The sequence below is a fragment of the Saimiri boliviensis genome, chromosome 8 (genome assembly GCF_048565385.1).
Source record: "Saimiri boliviensis isolate mSaiBol1 chromosome 8, mSaiBol1.pri, whole genome shotgun sequence".
NCBI classification, from domain to species: Eukaryota; Metazoa; Chordata; class Mammalia; order Primates; family Cebidae; genus Saimiri; species Saimiri boliviensis.
Genome location: NC_133456.1, coordinates 59,333,168 through 59,352,586, shown reverse-complemented (window position 1 = coordinate 59,352,586; position 19,419 = coordinate 59,333,168). Strand labels below are relative to the sequence as shown.

The 19,419-nt window shown below is 38.8% G+C and overlaps 1 protein-coding gene across 6 annotated transcripts in view; it reads left to right on the top strand.

Moving 5' to 3' along the window:
- The window catches only part of FRMD4B (FERM domain containing 4B), a 362,743-nt gene extending 343,619 nt beyond the window's left edge, over positions 1–19,124 (top strand). For 4 of the 6 annotated variants that reach the window (XM_074404537.1, XM_074404536.1, XM_074404534.1 and 1 more), the window contains 7 exons: positions 578–634; positions 2,373–2,520; positions 5,391–5,510; positions 6,354–7,165; positions 11,764–11,896; positions 14,931–15,022; positions 16,076–19,124. In XM_074404537.1, the coding sequence (XP_074260638.1) occupies positions 578–634; positions 2,373–2,520; positions 5,391–5,510; positions 6,354–7,165; positions 11,764–11,896; positions 14,931–15,022; positions 16,076–16,191 (1,478 nt within the window). In that variant the 3' untranslated portion in view covers positions 16,192–19,124. The remainder of the gene's footprint in view (positions 1–577; positions 635–2,372; positions 2,521–5,390; positions 5,511–6,353; positions 7,166–11,763; positions 11,897–14,930; positions 15,023–16,075) is intronic. The other 2 variants (XM_010350118.3, XM_074404535.1) reach the window with 1 other exon arrangement.
- The last annotated feature ends 295 nt before the right edge of the window (positions 19,125–19,419 follow it).

Below are 19,419 nucleotides of genomic sequence, written 5' to 3'. Positions count from 1 at the left end.
AGGATTGTTTAAGCTCAGGAGGTTGAGGTTGCAGTGAGCCATGATAGCACAACTGCACTCCAGGCTGGGTAACAGAATGAGACCCTGTCTCAAAAACAAACAAAAAAGAAAAAGAAGAGAGAAGGTCCTTTCTTTCAGGAACAGGTGAAAAACCAAGTTATACTAAGAGTAGATTCTCAAAAGAGGATTCATTTGTGTTTTATATAACATTTTGCATTTATAATAAGAATGGCATGATTTTTCTTTCCAGTTTGTTGGTTGTAAGCACCAAATATGTAGGTAAAGTTTTCCTCCAGTGTAGAAGAAACACCGAAAACTAGTTTAAAACCAGCACTCCCTTTAAGTCTGTTCCATTTTAAGAAATAATCTAATGTAATATTCGTACAATATGTAAGATGTTTTGATTTTTGTTAGTATCTGAGTCAATTCTTACTGCAGTAGTTATTTTTAATGTACTGTAATTAGTTACATTTTTTTAAAAGAAGATAAAATTTACCCCATTGAAAGTTGTTCTTCTAAGGCCCCTCTAATTGTATAAATGCATATTTATACTAAAAGCAGTTCTTTTTATTCACAGAAGACATAATCCCCTCAGAGAGTAGCTCTTTGTCTGATACCACCACGTATGATGATCGTAAGTGGCTCTTCCTTTTTTGGTTTAAAAATGTTAGATATTCTGAAATAATTAAGATAGTTTTCTTAGTTAAGTAAAGCCTACTTGTTTTTCTTTTGCCAAAAAGTAGAATAAACTAACTTACATTTATGCAAAATGGTTGGGAAAGGAAATGCATGATTAACACCTACTCAGGTTAACTCAGCATTAAAAACAGGACCACACAAAATCCCATGACTTCAGGAAATCAGAACACTTTCACAGGATTGTCTAAGTCTCTCAGTAAGGACTTTAAGGCTCTCTGAAGTGTTTCTTAACTTTTTATTTTGAAGTAATCATGGGCTTATGGAGAGTTCCATAATTAATAGAAAGAGTCCTTCAGCCAGCTTTTCCCAATGGTGACATCTTTTTTTTTTTTTTTTTTGAGACGGAGTTTCGCTCTTGTTACCCAGGCTGGAGTGCAATGGCGCGATCTCGGCTCACCGCAACCTCCGCCTCCTGGGCTCAGGCAATTCTCCTGCCTCAGCCTCCTAAGTAGCTGGGATTACAGGCACACGCCACCATGCCCAGCTAATTTTTTGCACCTTTAGTAGAGACGGGGTTTCACCATGTTGACCAGGATGGTCTCGATCTCTCGACCTCGTGATCCACCCGCCTCGGCCTCCCAAAGTGCTGGGATTACAGGCTTGAGCCACCGCGCCCGGCCAATGGTGACATCTTAAATATCTGGAGTCCAATATCAAAACCAGGATATTAGAGTGTACACTTTGATTATCACTGAATTCATCACAATATGAAATAAAATCATTTTATGTTTCACAATATGAAATAAACTTTCACATTTTAGATAAATGAAAGTTTCTTTCACTTAGGAAGAAAGGCACAGTTAGACGTTGGGCTACCTGTCATTTTGTTGTTTCATAGAGGTAGACTGTATCGATTGTAATGGCCTGTATTTGTTCAATACATTTCATTGTAGAATAGGTTTCCTATCAACTAGTAGACTATTTCTTTGTCATCTCTTTTCCTTAATCAGATGAGTTGGCTTCTCTGTGGTATGACTTGAAGAATTCAGGAAGCCACCCCCTACTGCTTTACCTTTCCCAGGTTTTGTGGTACATAAAATTTCACCACTGCAGACTTCTTTGGTCATCCTTGCCATTCCTCTTTGAAAATGTAATTATCAGTGGGAAACATAGCAAGCCTCTAATGATGGAGCATAAGTCAGTTTCGTTACTTTAAATGACAGGATAAGCCTTTGGCCTAAGAGGTCTAAAAACTTTTATTTTTCCTTTTTATTTGTATCATCTTTTTGTTCACTACCTTCATCCTTTTTTATCTTTTTTTATGCTTTGTTTTTTCTTTCTTCTTGAGGCCTAAAAACTTTAAAAGTAAAGGTGAACAAAAATGATCCAGGCTAACGTCCCTTTGGTTCTTTCCACACTGGGGATTTTCTTTAATACAGCTTTTTAAAAGCTGCTCTATTACCGATTCCCTTTGAGTGATTTACTCTCTCAGAGTAGAATTTGGCAAAAGATATTTCAGGTCCCAGAAGAGGGTTCAGCAATTTCATGTTTTCTGGCATATAAAATATAAAAAATAACTTCTTGAACATTATGTACTTCTAAAACTATCATCTTTGGAAGAACACTTTGTTCACTAAATCTTCCAATTTCTTTTTTTAAGGTGTTGGCAAGATATTTATTTACTTATTGATTTACCTACTGATTTTTTTCATTCACCCCTTTACTTATTATAGCCAGTGACGCCTTCTCTGTTGCTGGGCCGCGATCAAGTTCAGTACCTCATTCTCCAAGAATTCTTCCCCCTAAGTCTCTTGGTATTGAGCGAATCCATTTCAGAAAGTCGTCCATCAATGAACAGTTTGTGGATACCAGGCAGTCCAGGTGAGACCTCATATTATCCATAAGGTTAATGCCTTACCACTAGGAAATTTTTTCCTCCAAAATGCAGTGTGTGGTTGATACATTTTTACATGTTTTTATTTATCCTTCCAGAGGATGTTATCTTGTAAAACTGGGGCATAGAAACTAACCCAGTTATTTGTTGTTTGCAGCAAATGAAACTGTTTTTAAGAAGTCTTTTAAAATGCATTAGACCATTTCCTTGACTTTAAAGTCTATTCAATCTATATTAACTTGTAGGGACATTAATTATCATCTGGATTTGGACATAGTGTCCTCAGTTCAGTTTCATAGTCACTGGTCTAAGGAAATTGTCATTAAAATCCACTCTGCCAAACCAAGTGGCAGGACTGATTTCCAATCCTGCAAATAAACATGGCACTTAAACCCGTTTTATAATCTGTAAAATAGATAATCCAAGCATTTTCTTAAATATCTCAGTCATCAGTATTATCCAGGCAATAAGAAACTTGACAGGCCAGTGGTTCCCAGAATTTGGCTGTATGGACGAATCCTTAAAAAAAAAAAAAAAAAATAGGACACAAGATGGGATTACCAGTGGTTGGTCTGCCTAAAAAGGAATCTTCAAACAGGCTGAGTGTGGCAGCTCACACCTATAATCCCATTACTTTGGGAGGCCAAGGTGAGAGGATCACTTGAACTCAAGAGTTGGAGATCAGACTGGGCAATCTAATGAAGCCCCATCTCTACATTTAAAAAAAAATTTTTTTTAACTTATTTGTTAGACAGAGTCTTGCTCTGTTGTTCTGGCTGGAAGTGCAGTGGTGAAATCTCAGCCCACTAAAACCTCCGTCTCCTGGGTTCAAGCGATTCTTTCATCTCAGCCTCCTGAGTAGCTAGGATTACAGGCACACACCACCATACCCATCTAATTTTTGTATTTTTAGTAGAGACAGAGTCTCCCTATGTTGGCCAGGCTGGTGGTCTTGAACTCTTGACTTAAGGTGATCCACCTGCCTTGGCCTCCCAAAGTGCTGGGATTATAGGAATGAGCCATCACGCTTGGCCCTTGGTTTTTTTTTTCATTAGCCAGACACGGTATTGCATACCCATAGTCCTAGCTACTTGGTAGACTGAGGCAGGAGGATTGCTTCAGCCCAGGATTTCAAGAGTGAAGTGAACTGTGATCACGCCACTGTACAGCAAGGTGCTGTCCACTCAACCCCCACCAAAAACAAGGCAGGGCGTGGTGGCTCATGCCTGTAATCCCCCAGCACTTTGGGAGGCTGAAACAGGTGGATCACAAGGTCAAGAGATTAAGACCATCCTGGCCAACATGGTGAAACCCTGTCTCTACTAAAAATACAAAAATTAGCTGGGCGTGGTGGCACTCTCCTGTAGTCCCAGCTACTTGGGTGGTTGAGGCAGTAGAATCACTTGAACCTGGGAGGCAGAGGTTGCAGTGAGCCAAGATGATGCCACTGCACTGTAACCTGGTGACAGAGTGAGATTCTGTCTCAAAAAAAAAAAAAAAAAAGAAAAGAAATGGTCAAACAAATAGCACCATGAATCCATGAAAGAAATAATATTTTGATATAAACAATAAATCCACTATCATTGTTGTAGTAATACTAATTGAATGAAGTTAACATTTCACTTAATGTTAATTTGATTTTATATTAATTTTATATAACATTTCTATTGAGCGCTTACCTTTTTTTTCTTTTTTCTTTTCTTTCTTTTTTTTTTTTTTCCTGAGATGTGTGTGGTCTTACCACTGTTGCCCAGGCTGGAGTGCAGTGGCACCATCTCGGCTCACTGCAGCCTCCTCCTTTTAGGGTCAAGCAGTTCTCCCACCTCAGCCTCCCAAGTAGCTGGGATGTGTGCCACCATGCCCCACTACTTTCTGTATTTTTAGTACAGGTAGGGTTTCACCATGTTGGCCAGGCTGCTCCTGAACTCCTGACCTCAGGTGATCTGCCAAAGTGCTAAGTTTATAGGCATGAGCCACCATGCCTGGCTGCTATTGACCATTTACTGTGTCCCAGACAGTTTATGTTTTTCCCATGTAATTTATTAATGAATTTAATGCTCATGACAACCCTACTGTCATTACTCTTTAGAGATAAGTACACTGAGGGCCAGGGACCACGAATAACTTCACTGGGTTCATCAACTAGTAAACATGGGAATCAAGGGTTGAACCTAGGTAGCCTGGAACTTGGCAGGCTCCAAAGCTTACGATGTGTGTGATTTTGGTGAACATATTATACTACATCTCAGCACAGATGGAAGGTATTTGCTTTACAAGGGCCAATTAGAAGACATTTTTTTAAATTTTTAAATAAAGACAATTATTCTTAAAATCAAGGTAGATTAATGGATTATCCAAATTGGATAAATTTTTACTTATGAAAATATAACCTACACTTTTTATATTTGTAATTTGTTAAAGGCCAGTGAAAACTTTATCACTTTATCCCAGTTTGTGGATTAGCATTTAGGAACTTTTGCCTGAAATGGTAGATTCAAAGAGCCAGCGTTGTGGTAGCCAATTTAAAGTAAATAAAATTTAAAATTCAGTTCCTCTGTCATGCTAGCCACAATTCAAATGCTCAGCAGCTACATGTGGCTAGTGGCCACATGTGTACTCTTTATTAAAAGTCCTTTTTTTTCTACATATTTGTGACTAGAAAGTCAGACCGTATATGATTCCACTAAAACTCACCTAGGATGTACCAGGACACTAAACCACAAAGATACCCTTCCTATCTTTCTCCCTATATGCCCTTTCCTTGGGCTCCTAGTAAGTTTCCTATCAGCTTATGACAAGTTCCCCAGAGATGTTGAGAGATTCATCATTTCCTGAATTCTTCTTTTTATCATCACAGAGAAATGCTGTCGACACACAGCAGCCCTTACAAAACTCTGGAGAGGCGGCCCCAGGGAGGACGAAGCATGCCCACCACACCAGTTCTCACCCGAAACGCCTACAGCAGCAGCCACTTGGAGTAAGAGAGCTTCATTCTCATTGCTTTGGCTCTGTTGATTTTTGCTTTGAGCTTCTGTCTTGCTGTGTTGCGATTTTTAATCATTTCAAGTGACTTTCTGTAGCAGGACCTTGTTTTATGGTTTTACATTCTCTGCTAACTTATGGTTTCAAATATGTTGGCAAAAAATGTATTTGATTTGTTCAAGTATACATTAGATTTTTAGTACCTTAATTTCCCCAGTCACGTATTACCATTCATTATTCAGTGGTGAGGATGAAGTTAGTAACAATGGCAACATTTTGAAATGTTTGTGAGTGCTATGCTAAATGTTTTATATGCACTGTATTATTTAGTCCCTATAGCAAGCCTTTTGTGAGGTAATAAGATATTGTTTTCATCCTCATCTTACAGAGGAAGCAAGATTCAGAGAGGTTAAATATCTTGTCTGAGCTCATGCAGCTGGGAAATACCAGTGCCGTGACTCAGCCCAGAATTGAATGTACCACATCTTCATATCCTCTAGGAAGACAGACTCTCTGAAGACATGTTGGGCTTTTTCTTTAGGCTCCAATGCAAACTGTGCATCATCAGTTTATGTCTTTCCCTACCCTCAAGGAAGGATTTGGCTTGCAGACCTAGTAGAACCCAGTTCTTTTCTCATTTTGACCGTGGTAATGAACTTAACGTGTGAGCCAATAGATTTGGTGAACAAATAGATTCTGTTGTGCAGTCAGCTTTGGCAACCTTCAAAGTCCTGTTGCGATTCATGAGCTATTCAGTCATTCAGCATGGTATTCTTTTTTCCTATTTGGGTCCTCCTTTCCTTCTTGGTTTTGACAAATTTGCTTTCTCCTATTTCAGACCCGAATCTTCGTCTCAGCACTGCCGCCAGCGGAGTGGAAGCCTAGAGTCCCAGTCCCATCTGCTCTCTGAGATGGACAGTGATAAGCCATTTTTCTCCCTCTCCAAATCCCAAAGAAGCAGCAGCACAGAAATCCTCGATGATGGGTCTTCTTATACAAGCCAATCAAGCACAGAGTATTATTGTGTGACACCAGTTAGCGGCCTCTATTACACCACCCAAACCCTGGACACTCGCACCAGGGGTCGGAGGAGGTCAAAGAAACAGAATGTTTCTACTTCAAATTCAGGAAGCATGCCCAACCTAGCACAAAAGGATAGTTTGAGGAATGGTGTCTACTCAAAGAGTCAGGAGCCACCACCTTCCAGTTACTACATTGCCGGGTACACACCCTATGCAGAGTGTGACTTCTATTACAGTGGTGGTTATGTCTATGAGAATGACACCGAGGGACAGTATAGTGTCAACCCTTCCTACCGATCCTCAGCCCACTATGGATATGAACGCCAGAGGGACTACAGCAAATCCTTTCACGAAGATGAGGTCGACCGGGTGCCCCATAACCCATATGCAACTCTCCGGCTGCCAAGAAAGGATGCCACAAAATCTGAGCACATCACCAAAAACATCCACAAGGCCTTAGTTGCCGAGCACCTGCGTGGCTGGTACCAGCGGGCCTCTGGGCAGAAGGATCAGGGCCACAGCCCACAGACTAGCTTTGATTCAGACAGGGGATCACAGAGATGTCTGGGGTTTGCGGGCCTGCAAGGACCTTGTTCTCCAAGCAGTCGTGCATCCTCCTACTCTTCAGGTGAGAATACTGTAAAAACATGCGACACCTGGATTTTATTTACATTATGTTCCTGCCCACCCAGAACCACTTCACGGATCATGGGACCAGTACTCAAGGTCAAAAGAGTGGTAACCATTCGGTGGAACCCCACAACCAGGATTTCCCATTTAAAAACAGTTCTTTCCAGCCCTCCAAAGAACTCAGTACACTTGAGTGTAATGAAGCAAATTGTAGATTCATATCCAGCAAACTGATTGAGCATGTACTCTCTGTGCTGCCTTGTGTTAGGATTTTGGTTTTGTTGTTTTTTGTTTTGTTTTGTTTTGTTTTGTTTTTGAGACAGAGTCTCACTCAGTCACCTATGCTGGAATGTGTTAGGGGTTTCACTTGCATTATCTTTTTAGGATTTACATTGATAGACACACCTATTAAATGTGTTCACATCATTGAGGTTTGATATTTTGAAAGAATAGAGTACAGGTGGAAGCAGTGGCTCATGCCTGTAATCCCAGTAATTTGGGAGGCCAAGGCGGGCGGATCACGAGATCAGGAGTTTGAGACCAGCCTGGCCAACGTAGTGAAACCTCGTCTCTACTAAAAATACAAAAATTAGCCGAGTGTGTAGTTGGGCTAAAATTAGCATGTGCCCGTAGTCCCAGCTACGCAGGAGGCTGAGGCAGGAGAATTGCTTGAACACAGGAGGCAGAGATTGCAGTGAGCTGAGACCATGCTATTGCACTCCAGCCTGGGTGACGGAGTGAGACTTGTCTCAAAAAAAAAAAAAAAGAATGGAGTAAACCCTCATGTAAGCAGAAGACATTAGAATTATATATCTATCCTTGTTCACCACCAAGATTTGATCATCTAAGGACCATTTTGAATGCTCAGGTACCTACATAAGGCTCATAATAGCCCTGATAGGAACTGTAATTGATTAAGCACTGTTCTAAGTAATTTGCATATCTTTTTTTTTTTTTTTTTTTTTTTTTTGGGTAGAAACAGGGAGGCTTAGATTGGGTCTTGCTTTGTTGCCTAGGCTGGTCTTAAACTCCTGGTCTCAAGCAACCCTCCTGCCTTGGCCTCCTAGAGTTTTTGCATTACAGGCGAGAGCCACGGTGCCTGCCATGCATATTGTAATTCAGTATCCATATATACCTACTTTATGGTTGACTAAAGGGATTTTAAAAGATAATTTTGATTAGAGATGTTTCCTTTATTTCCTTGATGTTGACTTTGGCCCCTAACTCTGCTAACATTTGTGGAGGACTTCCTGCTACTACCAGCTGTGCTAGGTACTTTAAGCAGAGAAATAGAAGATAGGGGAGGCTCTGTGTATGGTTTTATTTATGAACAGCCTCATTCAAGCTATGGAGGACCCAGTATTGAACTAGTTCCTGGCCACAACGGGCTGAGTGAGCAGCCAGAGGAATGTTTTAAAATTAACCAATTTTAAAACTCTAAGAAATGAATGCATTCTCAAACTGCCAGAAAACCAGAAGTCGTGAGTGTCATCTTCTCCCTTTCAGCATGACACCTTAGTGAGACATAGTATAAGGATTCCTGAATCATTGTATGAGTACTCAGTGAAAACTACACCTTTAAAAGTTTCGTATACTTGTTGACAAGAGGCGTTTCCATGGAGATTTCTGTTTGGGTTCAAGTTCTCTCCTATTTGTGTAGGACTTTGGACTTCCACTAGGGCTGTGCCATCTATTACCACATCTAACATATGAAAGGGCTTCTGTAATTATTTCTTATTTATGGCTCTGACCTAGAAAACACTTTTTTTTTTTTTCTCTTAAAGTTCAAGATGTGAGAAACTTTCACAGATCAAACCTGGGCAGGGTGGGGCAGAGTACTAAAAGGGAAAAACCAAACAAGGAGGGCTGAGATGAGTGTGAACAGTCACTACAGCACAGGACTGGGGTGGTGCCCCATGGGGGAAGCAGGTGTAACTAGGAACCTCAACATTCCTGGTTGTTAGCATAGTATCTGGGCTAAAGGTGAGAATGGAGGTGATGCTTCCCGTTTCAGACTTGGTGTGAGCCTTGCTGACACCAGCAAGGTGTGGCCTCACAAACCAAAAGGCATTGCTCTTTAAAGAACTACAGGGATGGAATCCATATGCCTAGAATTCCCTTCTGGAATTCCCCTCATTTCTGTCTCCACTTTATAACTACAGAAATATATTACAACAGGCAGGCATCATTCTCATGGAGAGATCAATTTCCAGTCATTTGCCAAATTAGTCCAGGCTTTGTAGTCCCTTCCAGCCACCTGAAGGCTGTCTCGGTGACTCAGTTTTAGTAATGACAGCTACCATTTGTGGGCAGCTTACTAGATGCCACGCAAATTCAGCATATTACTTCCGCTCTCCTATTTAATGTATGCAACAGTTCTATATAGTGATTGCTATTGTTAAGCTTATTGTTATTATGATAATTTTGCAGCTTAGGTAGATTTTAAATAACCGAGGTGGGATGGAGATCCTATTCTAGCTCAGCTCCTTTGTTTTTTCTTTTTTAAGGACACAGAGTCTCAGTCTGTCACCCACGTTGGAGTCAGTGATGCCATTCTAATTCACTCAGTTTCAAACTCCTTGGCTCAATGCAATCCTCCCGCCTCAGCCTCCCAAGTAGCTAGGCTTACAAGTGCGCACCACAATGCCTGGCTAATTGTGTGTGTGTGTGTGTGTGTGTGTGTGTGTGTGTGTGTGTTTGTGTGTGTGTCTGTGTGTGTGTGTGGAGACTGGGCTCTGTTTTCCAGGCTGCAACCTCTGGCTGCAAGTGATCTTCCCACCTGAGCCTCCCAAAGTGCTGGGATTACAAGCGTGAGCCATCACACCCAGCCCCCCAGCACTGACATTTTAACTACCAAGGCTCAGAATCTCTGATTGACAGTTCAGAAATGTCTGAGAAGCTCAAACTGAGAATGTTACATCTGTTAGTCAAAACCTCATGATATCCAGGGCCACAGATGAGTTTTGGAATGTGTTGCCCCCTAGTGATCACAGGCACTTTGTGGGTATGAGAGAGGAGTAGGTCTGGAGCCAGAAACAGGAAATGGAAAAGAGCAGTGCTGGTTTTTAAGTCTTGGACAAACGGCATGATGTTGTGGTTACTTGTGCATCCAAGGCATGGAGCAGAACTGGTTTTATAGAGAGGACAACATACGCCCAGTGATGAGGCATTTGTTGGGCTTTGCTCCCAAATTGTCCCCTTGTCTTGTTCTAGTTCAGTTCCTCTGTAGAACTAAATCCCTTCTTCCTGAATTCCTTCCTGAACTAGTTACCACCTTGCCCCACCTCCCCCAACACACACACACACAAACACACACACACACACACATACACACAGACACACACACACACTTTTTTTTAAAGACAAAAAATAGCCTCAATCCAGTGGCCAGTGTTGTCTTTGGCTGAGGAATAGTCACGTCTCAACAAGTCTACTTAAGAAACGCATTTCCTCCAAGGCCTCTGACAAACCCAAACTCATCATCTTTACAACACCATAGCCTGAATGGGAATATTTCTCGCCATATATGAGAATTGTTTTCTTGCTTGTCTTTTCGGTTATTTTTTAAATTATTTATGTATTATTCTTATTTTCTTTTTTGGGGATAGAATCTCGACTGGTGGGCCAGGCTGGAGTGCAATGGTACAAACACAGCTCACTGCACCCTTGACTTCCCAGACTCGAGTGGTCCTCCTGCCTCAGCCTCCCAATTAATTGGGACTATAGGCGTACACCACTACCCTAGGCTAATTTTTGTATTTTTTGTGGAGATGGGGTTTCCTCAGTTGCCCGGGCTAGCCTTGAACTCCTGGGCTGAAGCAATCCTTCAGCCTTGGCCCCCCAAAGTGCTGGGGTTACAGACTTGTGCCACTAAGCCTGACCTGAAATTATTTTTATTATTTTTATTTACTTACTTATTTTGTTACAGACTCACTCTGTCACCAGGGCTGGAGTGCAGTGGCATGATCTTGGCTGACTGCAACTTCTACCTCATGGGCTCAAGCAATTCTCCTGTCTCAGCCTCCCAAGTAGTTGGGATTAGAGGCAGGCACTACCATGCCTGGCTAATTTTTGTTATTTTTTGGTAGAAACAGGGTTTCACCACGTTGGCCAGGCTGGTCTCAAACTCTTAGCTTTAAGTGATCCTCCTGCCTCAGCCTCCCAAAATGTTGGGATTACAGGCGTGAGCCACCACCCCTGGCCCCAACTGGGGGCAAATTTATCTTTCAATTAATCTTATTCTCAATAATAGTATTAATCGTCATCATTTATTCAGTGCTTACTCTGTATCAAGTACAGTGCTAAAGATTTTCAAAATTACCTTATTTAATCCTGGGATCATACCTATAAAGAATATGTTAATATTATTATCCCTACTGCACGGATGAGAAAACTGAAACTTAAAGGGGATAAACTACTTGCTTAAGGTGACATAGCCAGGAAGTCACTAAATTGGAATAGGAACTCTGTTATTTCCAAACTCTCTTAATCTCTACTCTGACAAAACTGATTGCAGTGTACATCTGAATGACCTCAACAATTTTTCACTTTTTATATTTTTATTAATTTTGTTTCTTTTTCCATTTTTATTTTCAGTGTCTTCTACAAACGCTTCTGGGAACTGGAGGACCCAGTTAACCATAGGGCTGTCGGATTACGAGACTCCAGCACATTCTTCTTACACCAGCTGCTATGGCAATGTCTATAATCCTTTACCCTCTCCAAGCAGGTGAGGAAGCAATCCTTGAAAATCCTAGGCACCTGTTCCAGTTCAAAATAATTCAGAGATCCTAATTTACAAATGTCAGATAATCTGGTTTAGGGGTTGGCAAACTATAGCCTGTGGGCCAAATTCAGCGGCCACCTCTTTTGGTAAATAAAGTTTCATTGGGGAATATCCACACTCATTCATTCATATGCTATCTATGGATTGTACTAGGAGGGCAGAGCTCAGTAGTTGCACCAAAGCCAAAATTACCTGGCCACCACAGTCAAAAAGTATCTGACCTTTCAGAAAAAGTTTGCTAACCCCTAATCTAACTCATTCAAATTTGGCCATGTTCTTCAATCTTACATTGAATTATTGTGTATTTCCTCTAATGTTTACAAAGAACTACTTGTACAGACACCAAAGCCAAAAATACCTGGCCTTTAAGAAAAAGTCTGCTATTCCCTCATCTAATGCATTCTGTTCTTTAGTCTTTACATTGAATTCAGAGTCCGAAGCTTTTTAAAAAAAACTTATGGTGTTTGAAACCCTATGTCCATTGTAAGTCTCTTTTGAAACCTTGCTGGAAAAATATCTCTACTCCAGGAAAGGCTGTTTCCTCAGACAGTTGGTAGGCTGGATTTCACACATTTGTTGCCTTTTCGTGTCTGATCCTGTGTTTGTTACGAAGCAACAGACACAGCCAGCTGTCCTGTTTGTCTGTAAAAGCAGTCCTTTGTACACATTAGAGGAAATGTACAAGAGCAATTTGTTAAAATTGTTTTTTTTTTTAATTGCAAATTTGGAATTACTTTTTACAAAATTCTTGTTGTATGCAGGAATTAAGTTTGAAAAGGTCATTTCTCCCTTTTACTTTCTCACAAAAGATAATCCACATGTATGGTACCAAGAAGTAGGGCAATTTCTGGTTTTTTAGAGTGTAATTTTTATTTCTTTAAGTCAGATTGCTTCAGGCACAGAAGACTTATACAGACTACAACTTATAAAGGTTTCTATGCTGGTAAATTTGAGAATTTAGCAGTTTCTTATCAAGACATTCAGTGTTACAAGCAAATTAGAAATATTCAGCCCCAAATGCCTTTTCTCCACATTCAGTGGGAGTTTTTCTTGGCTTGAAATATTAAGCCAATTGTCTCAGCTAAACAAAGGGTCTACTCAAAATAGAATTTTAATGAAAATATATTTCAGAAGACGTCAAATAGTTTGGACTTCCGTAAATGATGTTTGAAAATGAGTTAGGGGCAAGAACCAAAATGACTGGCCTAGAATTAGAGCTGAGCCTTATCAGTTTAGTTCTAACCAATTTTAAATAATATATTTGCAAATTCTTTTCATGTTTGTATAATTTTACTTTCCTTTTTGTTGACTCAGTTAGAAATGATGCTAAAACTGTCAGTACATTAGGCAGTTCTAATATCCTTAACACTGCTGTCACTGGACTCAGGAAGTGTTAAGCATTTTTAGAGAAAATCTGTTTTTACCAAGTCTGCTCATGTATCTCAGACAACCCAAGATGGTTTGATAGGGGATCAAAGGGGGCATAACGTACAGGAAATTAGAAGCTATTTAAAGATCCCTATTGTGTTTGTGGATGTGTGTGCATAAATGAGCTCATGGTGGAAAATTTATAATAAAGAGATAAATAAGTAGGAAATAAATTAGCCGTAATTCCACTGTCCAGAGATAGCAGCTCTTAACATTTTGCCATATTTCCCCCATTTCCCCATTTTTCTCTGTCCATTTTGTATGGTTATAATGATATTGTACGTACAGTTTTACATCTTATGTTATACATGAAATTCTACATCTCCATTTTTTTAAAAATCTTAACATCATAACATAACCATGTTCTCATGTGTTTTAAAATTTTCCGAACCGTATTTTATATGACCAATATGATATTCCACTTAAATATACCCTGCTTTATTTAACAGCGCCTCATTTTTTTAACAGTTCTTTTGAGAGGTGTTTAGATTTTTCTTTCTTTTTTTCTTTTATTAAAATACTGCAGCTATTTTTTTTCTTCTCAAGATGGAGCCTTGAAATGTTGTTGCCCAGGCTGAAGGGCAGTGGTGCGATCTCAGCTCACTGCAACCTCCGCCACCCAGGTTCAAGTGATTCTCCTGCCCTAGCCTCCCAAGTAGCTGAGATTACAGGCATGCACCACCACGTCTGGCTAACTTTTGTATTTTTAGTAGTGACAGAGTTTCACCGTGTTGACCAGGCTGATCTCAAACTCCTGACCTTGTGATACACCTGCTTTGGCTTCTCACAGTGCTGGGATTACAGGCATGAACCACGGTGCCTAGCCCAGTACTGCAGCTATTAACATCTTCGTCCAAAATACTTATCTGAATCCCGGATTATTTTCTTAGGATACATTCTAATAAATAGAGTTAATGGATTAAATTGAAAAGTGTATTTTTTTAAGTTCTTGCTTGCTAGAAAGATATGCCACTTTGCCCTTAGACAGCCACAGAGATGCAGAAGTGCTTATTTCCATCCAGTTTTTTATTTAGCATTCTTTTTATGATCCAGTCTGATCAATTTAACCTATTAACAAGACAAGGATAATAACAATCATTCATAAAGCTTTAGAAATTTGCTCTGAAATTCTGTAAATTGTTTTTATGAAAACATGATTTTTAAAATAAGAGAGAAATTAGGTTTTAAGATAAAGATGAGAAAATGGATTTTTCCTTAAGCTAAAGATTTGAAATGCATAGCAATATATTAGTGTTTTATTGTTTTTTTAAATAAAGCATATTATTTAAAGTGCTTTCCCCTAGAGTATCTAGGTCTTAAAATTATAAAAAGATACTAATTTTTACCATTAAAATTTTTTCTAGCACAATTGGCATAATTGTCGTTGGCATAAACTTTCCAAAGTAGAAATGTTGAAGCTACATAGTATATAATACAGTCAAATTCTTGGCTCTACTGCTGCAAGCTGTATTTTCAAATAACTTTTTTTCTTTTACCTCCTGTTTTCCATTCCCTTTCCCTTTTTCTATCTAACTCAATCTATTACTAGGCAAAACGAAGGGCTTCTATCCCCAAGAATGGTTGTGCCTCCAGAAATGAGATCAGTTGTAAATGCTCTTTTGCTAAGTGTAGCCAGCTGTAGTAAGTACAGTACTTCCAATCTGTGTGTTGCCTCTTGCATAGCAGGAGTTTTGCTTGAAACAGACTGATGTGTGAAATTATGAAACCTGGTTTTGTTTTTTGTGTTACATGAAAACGCTAAATCCTTTATTTCCAAAACTTTTTCCAAAGACTTTTTAAAAAATAACCTTTACTAAAAGACTTTGGAATGTAAAATTAAAAAGAAATCAACTAACGATCTAATCTCTCTTAACCTACAGTTGTAATAATGCAGTTTTGCTTATCAGAATGGTCTGTAGTATGATAGGATGTTCTCATTTGGAATTGCCATCTAAATATGCCTACGATTTTTAAATGTGATGCTGTTTCCTAGGTCACTTCCAATTTATGCCTGACCCACAAGCCCTAGGGATATCATATATGTCCCTAAGTGCCCCTGCTACCTTCTAAATATATTATTTTGTCCCTGAGGAAAACATCTAGTGTATTCCCTTAACTTGAAGCATACTTAAAATGTGATTGTCACCATATACTTTTTAAAAAGTTAAAAATATAACTGTTGCACAAGTAAAAATGGACTGCGTCAAAGATTGTTTAACTCATTATAAGTGAACTAGCAGAATGGTAAAGCTGGTTCAAAGTGAATTCAAGACACTGAAAAAATGTTGGAAAAGACTGCTAAATTAGATTCAAAACCAGTTAATGTCCTATAGGGCAATAAAACTGTAACCATAATCTTTTTTACTAGACTAGTTATTTATATTTCTTTGAGACAGAAATCTACAAGTTAACATATAACTTAATGCAATCTGGATCCTGATCAATGTTAAATACAAGTTAAACAAAGATATATCTTTCCAGAGAATTAAATAATCCTTTTTATGGGCCTGTTAAACAATGCTCCAGTATGACATGGGAAAAGCATGCAGGCATCCTTTTCCGTTGCCTTATCTCTACATTTTGGGAAATTTTTCTTAACAGTGCTTCCTACTAACTACTTTAAATGTAGTGTTTGTGCCTTAGGGAGAAAAATATGGCCACAAGTAGTAACTTTCCTGTTTTTTTTTTAAATAGACAGTACACAGAAATCAGTCAACTGGACGGTACAGATGGACACCCGCTGGAAGACAGCCTGGAGAGTAGCGAGCAGAGACTCTTTTGGCATGAAGACTCCAAACCTGGAACATTAGTCTGAACTGCAGTTGGACCTCTTGACCAAGCACTGCATTCTCACACTAGTGTGCCTTGCAAATTGTATTTGTCTTCCCAGAGGATGTTGGCTTTAGAAACCTAAAGACATCAAAGGTTGAAGAGAAGACTTAGTTGCCCTGGAAGTGAATCAGTGAATCACACAGTAAGCCCCACAAAGCCCCTGAAGAGTGACTTGGACTTTCAAACTCTAGGCACTAATCTAACAGCAGAGTCTGCCCCCACATTGAAGCATTGCCAAGAGAGGACTCAGTGTGAAGCCTTCATTAACAGCAAGCACTTTTAAAGGGAATAGAAGTTGTTAAAGGCAAACCTCAAAACCATGAAAGGACATTCAGGATGTCCCATGGCAATAAGGACAGGGGAAATCTCAGAGCACAATTCAGCAGGATAAGAAAAGGGGAACCAGAAGCTCCGGAGTCATTGCTCACATCACCGAGTTTGAATTCGTGAGCTGATGAAGAATAATATGCTCTTTCTACACACACATGGACAATTTAGACAGTATTGGAAAATTACTTGAAGCTGGATTTTCATGAAGTTCTGAATGAGTGTAAATGTTTTTTAGGATACGATAAAGAGCGATGTTTTTCATAAGCACCGTAAAGGGTTCTGGAAAAACTTATTACCGTAGCATCCTGTAATATAACTTATGGTAGCAGATTGGGGAAAACGAAGCAGCCCACTGAATAATTGACAAACTCTGCTTGGAGAATTTTCTTAGGTACAATATCATTGAGCTCCTTTTCCCTTTCTCCACTAATTGCATGATGAGCTATTGTTCTGGCTGGTAATTCTCCAACTTGGTTGTCATTTGAAGTGGCAGACTTAATGTGGAAAGTTTTTATGAGTTTGAAAAAGTATTTTAAGATGATACAGAAAGCATCCAAAACAACAGCAAAAAAAAAAAAAAAAAAAAAAAAAAAAAGCCATGTCATTTTGGATGAATTGTGTGCCTTAAAATGGTGAACATTAGAAAATTAAACGAGTCTGGATTCCGCAAATGGTTCCAAGTCACCATGTGACAAAAACAAGGTTAACATAAAAAAAAACAACAATGACAAAAAATCTCCAGCTGCGGTGGATTTAATTATGAGGCTAAAACTACCTCATACTTTCCTTGGAAGAACTAATTAGCTATGGTTTATTGTAGAGTTTTGTTTGTTTTTTAAAGCAAATGATTTCCATATTCCAGATTGATCTTTTTTGTCGTCTTTGCTTCAAAATTCCATAAAAGGTGCTCCTTTCCCCCTCTTTTATACAAGTTTCTTGTTCATATTGTGAATAGAAAAGTTTCTGAACAACTTTTTTGGAACATTTTCTATCTATATTCCAAAGCATGTAATATATATACATATATATATATGTATATATATGTATATATATATATAAATGATTTGTTAAACTGGTCCTTAGTCATTTGTATAATTAGAAGTGAAGTTTGGCAAAAAAATTTGGAAAAAAGACAAGCAAAAAAAATAACTTATTTCTTTTTTGCATATTTGTATAGCCTTCTAGAAACAGAAATAACCCTTTTGCATATTCTTTTATTGTTCTGACTTTTCAAGACCTATTATTTTTTTACATAGGTCAATAAATGAAAGGTGTGCTACTGAAAATGTTTATGTATTTTTCCATTTATGTCAAGGGTTCATGTGAAGTAGGTCACAGTGCTCTATTTCAAGTAATTATATTGAGCAAGATTTAAGATTTTTAATTACAGTATTACCGTATTTTATTAATTCTAGGATGTGCTTTTTTTTTTTTTTTTTTTTTTTTTTTTTAAGACTGAGATTATTTGCTCTTATTGCCCAGGCTGGAGTGCAATGGCATGATCTCGGCTCACTGCAGCCTCTGCCTCCTGGGTTCAAGTGATTCTCCTGCCTCAGCCTCCCAAGTAGTTGGGATTACAGGCATGCGCCACAACGCCCAGCTAATTTTGTATTTTTAGTAGAGATGGGATTTCTCCATGTTGGTCAAACTCCTGACCTCAGGTGATCCTTTTGCCTCAGCCTCCCAAAGTGCTGGGATTATAGGAATGAGCCAGCGCACCTGGCCTGTTGTACATTTAAAAATATTTACATTTGAAAATAGGGTTCATCTTTTTGGTTTTGTTTTTTTGTTTGTTTGTTTGTTTTGGCAAGTGTGAGATAGTAGGGTTCCTCTTTTGATGGATGACATATTCTACTTGAATTGGCAGTTTTTTCTTAATAATACATTAAAAATAATCCTGTGTCTTACAATCAAGTTTTCTTAGAATTGTTGAAATACGGTAGTTTGTCTCACTGAGGATGACTGATGAAAATTTTTAGGTTTTTTAATCTTGGGAATGTTGTTTGTTTGTAGCAAGTAATTTATACTAATCTCACAGACTGGCAAACAGGTCTTTTAAATTCAAGAAATTAGTTCTCTGACTTCCTTTAATCCTATATAATGTAGAGAATGGAGTGGAAACGAAATGTAGGGAGACCTTAATATTTCCATATATCTATCTTACATAAAATAATATCTTTCTCTTCCAGAAATGGTATGGTTACAATTCCAAGTATGCCTTGAAAGAACAAATAGAACTTGGCTCCCAAAGAGCAAAAGAAGTTATAGAAATGGAAGCTCAGGGCCAGGAATGGTGCCTCACATCTGTAACCCCAGCACTTTGGGAGGCTGAGGCGGGAGGATCACTTGAGGTCAGGAGTTCAAGACCGGCCTGGGCAACATGGTGAAACCCCATCTCTGTGAAAATACAAAAATTAGCCAGTCGTGGTGATGTGTGTCTGTAATCCCAGCTACTTGGGAGGCTGAGGTGAGAGGATAGCTTGAGCCCAGGAGACAGACTTTGCAGCAAGCCTGGATCGTACCAGTGTACTCCAGCCTGGGCAATAGAGCTAGACTTTGTCTCAGAAAAAAAAAAAACAAACAGGAAGAAAGAAATGGAAACTCAGCAAGCCTGCTGCATGAATTCCTTCATCTCTTTTGAAAAACATTTCTCAACTACATTGGTATTAAACCAATTAAACATTATTTATTAAAAAACCAGAAAGTGACAAAATTACATTATTCAACGTGTAAGTTTCCTTTTTTTATTACAAAATACCATATATTCATGGTAAAAATATTAAATGGAAACACAAAATATAACAAAAACATAATCATGCCCATTAGCCTAACACTCTCAGATATAATAGTTAATTTATTGTACATTTGTTTGGATT